This window comes from Akebia trifoliata, chromosome 9 (assembly GCF_017979445.1).
Source record: "Akebia trifoliata isolate Shusen 1 chromosome 9, ASM1797944v1, whole genome shotgun sequence".
Classification (NCBI taxonomy): domain Eukaryota; kingdom Viridiplantae; phylum Streptophyta; class Magnoliopsida; order Ranunculales; family Lardizabalaceae; genus Akebia; species Akebia trifoliata.
In genome coordinates, this window is record NC_141383.1 from 26,900,132 (window position 1) to 26,910,694 (window position 10,563).

At 32.7% G+C, this 10,563-nt stretch overlaps 1 protein-coding gene across 1 annotated transcript; it reads left to right on the plus strand.

The window, feature by feature from the left end:
• The first annotated feature begins 882 nt into the window (after nt 1–882).
• On the plus strand, nt 883–10,563 carry LOC147395155 (uncharacterized). The gene is made up of 4 exons (XM_086454442.1): nt 883–2,151; nt 2,245–2,295; nt 2,429–2,501; nt 9,992–10,563. Exons 1-4 carry the CDS (start codon nt 1,514–1,516, stop codon nt 10,145–10,147), a joined length of 918 nt encoding a protein of 305 aa, XP_086310568.1. The 5' UTR covers nt 883–1,513; the 3' UTR covers nt 10,148–10,563.

Sequence of the window (10,563 nt, forward strand, 5' to 3'; positions counted from 1 at the left end):
CTGCAACTTGTGTTAATTGGATTGGGTTGGAGGTCTTAAGGGATGCCCTACCAAAATCTTGTACTTCTTTCAGTTTTCATTTCTGTTAGGCTGAGTTGAGTTGGATTGGATTGAAGGTCTGTCTTACCTTTAGAATTGTGTTTTGAAGTTGTTTAAATAGTTGTTTTGAGTATATAATTTAGATTTGAAGGGTAATTTCGTAATTCTTTCTTAGGGTATTTTCGTACTTTTTAGTTAGTATTTAAAGTCTGTTTCCAGATATTGTAATCAGCTTTGCATTTCTCCTAATTTTAAGCAAGAGCTTCTCTTCATCTTATATCCTTCTCATTACTTTTCTTGATCTTGAGCTTTCATAATAGTTCAACATCAGCCTAGCTAAACTTCAAAGAACTCCACAAGCCCAACCCAGCAAAATGTTGAGACTTGGATGCTCAGAAAAAGCCCAATTGGAGCCCAACTCATGTGCAAATCCAAAATATGTCCCCCCCCCCCCCCCCCACCACACACACACACACACACCACACACACACACACACACACAAATTGCACCCTTTTGCGATAGTCAAGTGTGTTTGTTACATATACTAGGGGAAGCACACGTGCAATATTTACATTAACATAAATAAAAATCTATATTTGAAAACTAATAATGAACATTGTTGATCTCAAAGAAAAATAATATTATTTAAAAAAAATTCTTAATTGTATAATAAAATAATTTTATGATTTTGTAAATTTATAAAACTTGAAAAATCGTACAAAAGTTCCCTATGATATTAATATTATCATATGTGATTGTTATAAGGCCAATTTTAGAAAATATACAATAAGAAAGATTATAGAGGGTTTGGCTCTTGGCCTCGACTAGTGGTTATTTTTCATAAGCAATAAGAAGTTAAGAACCCCCTTTGGCCCTAATTTTCACCTTTTGAAATGAAAGATGCCTTCCTACCTACTAAGCTTGAAGCCTTGAATCCGATGAATTTGTTTTATAAGTTCAACCCTTTTGAGGCTAAAAATAACTTTTGTTGGTATCCTTATGTAAATGGGAAAGCCTTTACTGTAAATTTGTCCTCGAAACTATGTCCTAAAGTGATTATCTTCTTTATTACATTAGAATTAATATAACCACTGACCACCATCTCTCTCTCTCTCTCTCTCTCTGCAACTATTTCATCTCCACAAACTTCCAAACAAAGAGAATTAATGGAAAGGGTGATTTGAAAGATTCTTTCTCGTTGTTGTCTTCAGTTATGTTTAACATGAAACAACAACCGACCCTTATCTCTCTAATGGGAACCTCTTCTTCGGTCGATCATGACAATAAAAGATCCCTCTTTTCCATTTGAGAAACCTTTTCAGAACGTTTCGATCTATGGCCTTTATTGAGATCAAAGAAGAAGAGAACAATAATCATAAAAGAGTTTTTCGATTCCCAGACTCCCCGATATGACCAAGCTTCGTGTCGAAAACAACAGGCAACAACAACAACAACGAGAATACTACGACGGTTATGGTGGTTGTAGAGACAGTTACACGCGAATCATTAGTATTAATGAGCAGGATTTGGGGGTATGATGAGTATGATTATCGCTTAGGATTGGATCTAGTGATTGGTCCAATGGCTGAAGATGAGTCAAGGACTAATAGCATAAATGAACCCGGTTCAGGCTCGAAGGATGTCGAAGAAGAGAGAGAAGGGAGTCCATGGCTTCAATTGGGTCTTGGAGGTTACATGGCTGGTTCAGAGCTCAAACTTGATCCAGTCCAACCAACTGCGGCGTCAAGTACCGGATTGGTAGAACTCGAACTCTTACCTAGTACTAATAGTAGTGCATATGTGACAGCGTTCCAACCTCCTCCACCTCCAATTGCAACTAATAGTGTTAGTGCACCTTTGTTCTTGCAAAATCCAAGAACAAGCTTTGATTTTCCTCGTTCTGAGATCACATGGGGATATAGGCCTAATCCATGGAATACCATAGCAGCTTCTCCTTCTTCTTCTTCGGTGCCGCAAGGACCGTATTACTGGCAACCATTTCAACACCAAAACATGGGTTTGGCCGGTCCTAGCTCCGATGTGAGAGTCATCGATGCTCCACGGAGACCACATACTGGTATTTGGTTTGTTCTTCAAGCATCACAAAATCAGTAAGTACAAATAAAAAATATTTGAACACGAAATAGAAAACGCAATTATATTTTTTAAGTGTTTTTTATAATTTGATTCAATTTTTAATGCAGAGAAAAAGAACCCTTTTTGCACCAGATACCAAAGAGCTACCTAAGAATCAAGTAATTCTCTCCCTTTAGAGTGTGCTTATGAGTTTTATGTTAAGTTCATCATGAGTTAGAGAGCAAGAAAATCTCTTATTTGTCTTATGTATTCAACTTCATTTTTCTTAATTCATTCTTTGAATCCTAACAGAGATGGGAGGATGACAGTTCGATTGTTGATGAAGTATCTGGTTAACAAACTAAGGCTGAATAGCGAATCCGAGGTATTATTAAAACCTTTAATGCCATTGTTCTTTTTTTCTTTTGAATGCTAGTAATATTTGTTGGTTAACACCATGAAGTGTTCCCCTTGGGTATTTGGAATTCAAAATCAAATCTAATCAATGTTAAAAAATAAATGAAAAAATATAGTTAGTTTCATTGGAGAACCCAAATAAAATAAAAAGCACAATGCCATCTCTTCAACAAGTACTTTAGTTACATTTATCTGTCATGTTTAGTGATAGAAACATGAAGGAAGCTAGCTGTTGAGCTAAAGTCTCTCCAGTAGTATTTATTCTTCTAGATATTATCATATTGGCAAAAAAAAAGAAAGTTAGGTGGCAAATATGTTTCTATGTGACATTTATGCTTTATTTTAATATCAGATAGTTACCTTGGCTTATTAGAGGATCGGTTTTCATAGTTATAGTGATAAGCTTAATGATTAATACATGTATTGAAAATAATTAGTGTTGGGGTTTAGGTGGAGGGTTCAGTGGAGGTAGTGAGCTTTAACTTACATCATTCCCTTCCTATACAAGAAGTAACCTTTTATTGTGTTGGAAGACAATGAATGAAATAGCAAAGCACCCAAAAAAAAGAGAAAAATCCAACAAAACGTAGAGAAATGGAAAAGACAACAAAATGGAAAATATGAGAACAGATAACCAGCTAATCTAAAACAAACATTAATTGGACAATATTCCCATCTTTTATAACTATTTTCAAATTTACTCGCATACAGCATTGAAATTATCTTAACCTGTTTGGGAAACTGTGGTTCAAAGGAATGAATTGTATTGAGAATTTGATGTTAGATACATCAAACCTGAGTAGGGTTTATCTATAAAATTGTACTTATCTCTAATTGAAAATCATAACTGACACCAAACATAACTAAACACCTAAATTTGATCTTTTTAATTTCCCGCTAGTAAATCTTTCTTTGATTCCCCATCCTTTAATAGTTATAATGATTAAAAAAATTCAAGCAAGATTTAAAATTGAGAAACAAAACATCATCATTTTCTAGGATTTTTCAAAAATTAATGGCATGAGTCCCATTAGCAAACTTCTCAGGATCGGGGAAAAAACCATCCTGTAAAGATCAACATTTCTTTTCACAATGGGGAAATTACTACATAATTTTTTTATTTTTATTTTTATGCGTAGCAAGCAAAATGCATATGTTAATGAGAATAGTCTGCAGCTCCCTAAAAATACAGTAGAACTGAGGAGAATAACTACAGCATAAATCTTCCACTAGGATTCTTTGTCTACTACTGAGGTATGGTCCTTGTATCCTCAGTTTTACATAGAAATTTTCCCATAAGACCCTAAACGTACTAAATAGTCTGCAGCTCTATTTGCCTCTCGCCAACAGAATTCAAAACCATGAGATAGGAAAGTTGAAGCTGCATCGTTGCTCTTGCACTAAAGATAAGGAAGTCCAAGAACACTAAGATTGCCCATCTGTATCATGTAGGAAACAGATGGTAGTTTATTACATGTTTATGGTCTCCAAATTTCTGAGTCATCTAAGATCATTTATTAGTGTTCATTCTAAATGGCAATAACATCAGTCGCAAGATTTGGAGTCGGAAGCTTAACAAATGCGTTACGAAGTATAATAGAGTTTAGCTATAGAAAAATGTAGAATAAGTTGATTATCTTCTCATGAAAGTTTTTAAAAAAAAAACAAAAAATAAATAAAAACTAGACTGGGATTATATGAGATTATCTTCTATAAGTTAAGAGTAATTTTTATTTAGGATTTCTCTCTATCCAGAATCAATAGATTTTAATTTCTTATTAAAGGGGGAAGTGGGCTAGTTTAGAAATTAAATTTAATCCTAACTATAAATGTACTTTAAGTAAAAGAGAGCATGGAATTTGAGAGATTTGCCATTTTCTACCCCATTTCAGTGACAAAACAAAGCTTTAAATGGAGTTTGAAATATATTCCATAGTTTTGTCCGTTTTAAGATAAACGACTTCTTTCTTGACCTCTTTTCGATGGTTTCATTTGATATTATCAAAATTCTAGGGAAAATTTAATCATCCAAATTTTGCAAGTTAACCATAGTGGCTTGCAACAATGCTATGAAAATGTGAACCGTGGATTCAAATCCATCACTAGGATCTCATGCAGGATATATAAGTTGGACTTAGTGAGAAATGATTTTTTTTTTTGCTTCAATCAATGTTTCAAAAGGTATTTGAGGCTTATGCCACAAGGCTCATCTTTGGGCAGACCCTTCCTAAAATGCTCCATGCCTTGGTGATAAAGCTGAAAGCTCATGAGGAATACAACTAATTCACTGAGGCTTTGAAAAAGGTGGATGCATCACGTTTTCTATACCTCGTTTACCATCTTGTGTCAACGGTGTCCACTCTACATGCATATGTTAATGGTTGCAAGTTTTAGTATTTTAAAACTGGTGGTTTAGATAGATGATGATTTGTTGCTTGAATTTATTTTTGTTGTTTTTAAGTTCATAATGTTGATGAGTTATACTATAATAAAATTTAGGGATCAGAAGGTTAGTAAGAATGGAAATAGGAAGCAATAATCTAATTGAACTCATGTCTCATGGATTTACATGGGTTACACATACCCTTGGTTAAATAATAATAAGTTGTTCTTGATTTAATAGATGAAAAACATCTTCTTGTCTCAAAGTAGAACAGATTAAATCTTCAAAAAATGTAGAATGGATTAATGTTTCTCCTCCCATAATTTATCCTAAATTACTCCATTTTATTGAATTACCCGACTATATATTTATACGTTTTTTCAGTTTCATTCTAAAAGTCGTGTTCATGAGGCTCACGTTCTATGCCTTGATGTTTATGCTTCATGCCGTGTTGAAGTTCCTACCCAACATCTCCCACTTTTAAAACACTAGCTCAAATTACACTAAAAAACTTTCAGGTTGCTTTACTCTATGATGGCTTAACTTTTCAAAAGAAAATTTTCATAAGCTTGCAGTTTCTGAAACAAAGTTCAGCATCTACTTCCTTCTATATAACTATACAAACACCTACACATATATGCAAGCATACGAGGTTTTCTAAGATATTTTCTCCAAATGGTATTGGTGAATCTATCTCTAAAATGGTTTAAACCATCGATAGGCCAAATTTTTTTTAGTAAAAGTACCTTTGGTTGACTCTTCTCATAGTGTTAAATTCACAAACAGTGCTAGTGAAGCATCACATATTTTCCATGTTTGGTCTGGGGATATAAAATTTATTTACACACTAACTAGGCTAATGAATATTTCGGAATTCCATTATTTATTAGGGAAGATCATATTGCTCTCCTTATTTTTTTGTTTATAGTTCCATATTTACTCATACATAATAGTGTTAAAGTTGTTGTGCATGCAACTCACAGTGACAAGATCTATAATGATGCACCAGACCATGTTTAAGATGTATTGTAGTAAATGTATGTATATAGTTTTACCATTTCTTCTCATGTGTATATGTAGATCAAATTAATAGGGTTATATTAGGTTGTCTTATATTAGTTAGAGTTTACTTCTAATTAGGATTTCTTTCAGTTTCTCTCAATATAAACCGTATTAGGGTTCATCTAACTTCATCAAGAATCAATAAAATTCAATTGGTACTACTTAAGAAAAGATATGTTCTAAAGGACAACTAATCTTGGAAATAAGCGATTTCTAACCTTCCCCTATGAAAGTTTAGTTATTTTACATGAATCAAAACATTTTTTCTGGACTTAACAACCATTTATACACATAAAATTCAATAACTGATTCCTATAGCTATATTAATTTCTCATTTGCAGCTAGACATGCTATACATGGTTGTTCAAAAAAATTCTTGGTCTATGAACATTAAAAGATCCACAAATGAGGATCACTAAAATTTAAGTCAAATTAACTCCATGAAGTTCATATATTCTACTTGCTTTCTAGGTGTAAACAAAGATAATTCTTGTTTCCTTATACTTCAGTCTATGAAGTAATTAGTTTAGATTAGTTGAGATGAAGAATGCACTTATTTCTAGAAACAATTCTCAAGCCTAAACAGCTAGAAACAACTCATGAAATAATTTTTAAATAGTACATTAGTAGGGTAGCTCTCCTCACCTAAAACATATATTATGTCTGATAGTACTTAAAATACATTCTAGTTGTTCAGCCTGCCTATATGACACCCTAAACATTCCTTTGGCTTTAAAATAATGACATATGTTCATATATTTTTGAGGTCAACCATTTATGCCAACCTTGAGTCTGTAGGATCCACCATCCAGCTGATATGAATAAGTGGGAATATGATTTCAACCTAGGAGATGATTTCCATGTCACTGAAACTGCTAAACCTGTCTTTGGCACATGGCATGCAACTAAGTACCCAATGATTAGATAAATAAGTGGGTGTGAAACATCAACTGCATCAATATCCATTAAAAAAAACTATATCATATATGATTGTCCCGTAAATTTAGGAGAATCCCTCTTTATCTTTTCTTTCCTTTCAAGGACAATCTTTGGGTGATTGATCTCAAATCAACCTAGTTGTTCAGATTCACTATGTGGTGTTCACAAAAGTACTTTTGTATATCTTGTGATGATTAGACATGACCCATAAGAAGCTTTAATTAAAAAGAATTTATCACAGTGTATGGAAATAATCAATAAAGAAAAAACCAAGAATGTCTTTAAAGGTTGGTAGTTCTTCCTCTTTTTCAGGATTTACATGGAGTGCTTCATTGACTTTAAGATGTAGAACATATTCACATTTGATTATTCAGGAAAAGTTGACATTAATTAACATATATATTAAAAAGATGACACTAATACATCATAAATTATATCCTAGGGACATCGAAACCACACGTGGACACTGTCTTCTTTACACCCATCTGCATGCCTTATTGCCTATTTGTTTCGTCATGCTTTCACCCATTTCAACTTAGCTTTTCAACTAACCAATGTAACCCTACACACCTAAGGTTTTTGCTTAAAAATTCCCATCAAAACCTTAAGTGGTGCACTTTGTAGGAATATAAAATAGTCCATCATCTCATCCACAAACTACAAAAAGAGAGAAGCAATAAAGTAAATATTTTACGTTGGAGGAAAGCAATGCATGAGGGATAAATCTACAACAGAATCATTCCAACTTGATGAAGAGGAGAAAGCATGGAACATAGACATAACAAGACAAATTAAATAAATGTTTATTATGTTATAAATGTTGGTGAGTGGAATGCATGGAGAATTAAATATAGATATATATAAATAAAAAATAAAATAAAATAACCCATAAATAAGGAGGAGCTTTAGAGGATTTTATCTAAAGTTGAAGAATTTGAAAATAAGAAAAAAAAAAAAAAAAAAAAAAATGGGGGAGAGAACTCATTCATGGTGGAATATTGACCAGTTTATTAGGGTTTTTGAAGAGAGAGAGGGACGTGAAGAAGACGTGCATGAGATTCGGATATTTTTTTATGTTAGGTTAGATGGAAGGAAAAGAGAAATCGTGCCGATTCCTCGCCGTATTTCTTGGGGCCGTTTCCATTTAAAAAGAAAAGAAAAGAAGAAAAATGAGCGAGGAAATAAGTCTTAAGGATTCATCATTCTGGCTTAGGAGCTAAGTCTGGGTGGGTCCCGTAATGATTAACACTCGGGCAGTTTTAGATGGTGGAATGGGCAGCCATAAATCACTTGGTTTGGAGTGCTGACCGCTGACCCAAGTATTACGTCTAAAGGAATCTCTTGGGAGTAAAGAAATGAAAAGTTGTGGAGAGAGAGAGAGAGTGCAATTTGAGGTAAAGTAGACGTTACAAAAGGGTAGATAAGAATGGGTTAATGGTATGTAGACACTGTAGAGGGCTCTCATATATCGCACACAAGACGTCAGCTTATCACAAAGCATGACTTCAATAATAATAATAACAAATAATATGCAATGAAAATAAGAATGATCTTGTGCATGATGTGCAGACTATGTTGTTGGTCCACATGCAATAATATTGTGCTAGACCATAACACCACATGATAAAAAGGGATTTTTATCGATAAGAATGTCACTATTATCATCATTGAAGTCTTATCTTGATGTACGAGAAATGAAATTCTATTTTTTTCACTCATTTTTTTTAGAATAATGATGAATGCATATGGTTTTAGTACACGGTCGGGGGTACGCAATTAACATGGCAAAGACACAAAACTGCACATATTTTCTTGTGTATCCCGATAAAAAAGATCTATGATTCTGTGCCCTTACCACCTCAAACACATACCCAACCACGCATTCATCACGACTCTTTTTTCTACAATATGTCTTTTTATTTTTCTTATTGTAAGGGTGTTCTTTTAGGTCTTTCTCCATATTTAAAAACCTTTAACTTGTATATTTTCATTTATTTAGAAATGTAATGCAATTTTGATGCACATCCTCTAATAATCTCAATTGACTTTATTTTAGTTTGTCACCAATCAAGACATCAATAAAAGTATAGGTTGTGATTCATTGGTTCATGGAAAATGACTCGTGAAATTTAGATTGTCAAAACACAAAATCCAACAGTTGGGAATCATGGTAGGAAATGTGATATGTCCTCAAGATATATATTTGTTATCCTAATAGTTCGATTTCTTCTTTTCAAAATTGGGATTTTGTAATTTTTTTTTTTTTTTAATGAGTCACGAGATCCCAATCCTAAACTATATAAACATATTTACAACAAGATCGTGTCATAAGTAGTACATTTGAATTGTGAAATTCATAGATGTACCTTTCAAAAAACAAGAAAGAAAGAAAAAACCCAATGGAAATTAGTTGAGATGGTAAGAAATGACTAAGTGTGTTCCTCAAGTGATGACTTTAAATCTCCCTATGTCTCTCCATAAAAATGTGACTACTTACTTGTCATAACATGTGATAGGTTGGGATGGTGTGTGAGGCCATTGGTAGATTAGTCCCACCAAAAGGTGTGGAAACTACCTGGGCTTGACTATAAAAAAAAAAATCCATAGATATCACTAGAGGTGATATGATTGCATTTATACGATAATAATTACTTGCATAGTGTTGTCATTTCATTAAGAATTTGGAAGTTAATCACCATAAAGATAGTCATCCAATCTATAATCAGTAAGACTTTTGAAATACTTATTCTTAATTTTGATTTTACTAATTAAATATTATTTCTTTTTATAGAACTGAGAAAAGATATCATGACTTGACAGGAGATTATCTTTGAATAGAGTTTAATGATGTATTAATCATTTATACTTTGATTGATTTATTGTTATTTTGTTGTATTATATAAGAAAAGGCTTGGTACAACTTTAGATAAAATTTGAATGACTAAAGAAAATTTCTCTTTATCTATTTTATTTTTTATTTTTTATTTTTTATTTTGTTCTGTTTTATGTTTATTTCATCCATGTCTCTAATATTTATTTATCATCTCTATGTGAATAATTAAATATTGAAACAGATAGAAATAAGATGTAGAGGACAACAACTTGTACCTTTCTTGACATTGCAACATGTTCGAGATAACATATGGAGAACAAGGGATGCTGTCACTTTGCTTCAGGACTCCTCCACCACTGATCATGTCATGATTCTACACTACGGTAGGATTGCTTAAGATGATATTTTTATTCACAATCACCCCTCCCCTCCCCCACATGTTGTATAATTATTAACTTACAATCTTCCTCATCTTTTTTATTTATTTCCTTTTCTTGACTTTCTTTCTTCCACTCCCCTTTTCTTTTTTTTTTTTCTTTTTTTTTCCTTCTCTATTTCAGTGAGAACTACTCAAAATCATGGTAGGTTTTGGGGTTATTAACATGATCCTAAATTTTATTTTCCAGGCCACCTTAGCTTGGTTTTCTTTTTCTTTTTTAATTTTTTATTTACTGATTCCAAATTGAGTTCTTGTTCTTAAACTATGAAGTACTCACTTTTTGATGTTTGATTATGAGTTTTTTTTTAAATGAGAATCTTCAGGTCTTTATATTTATGTTATTATTGATTATCAATTTTCTAGGATTATTTCAC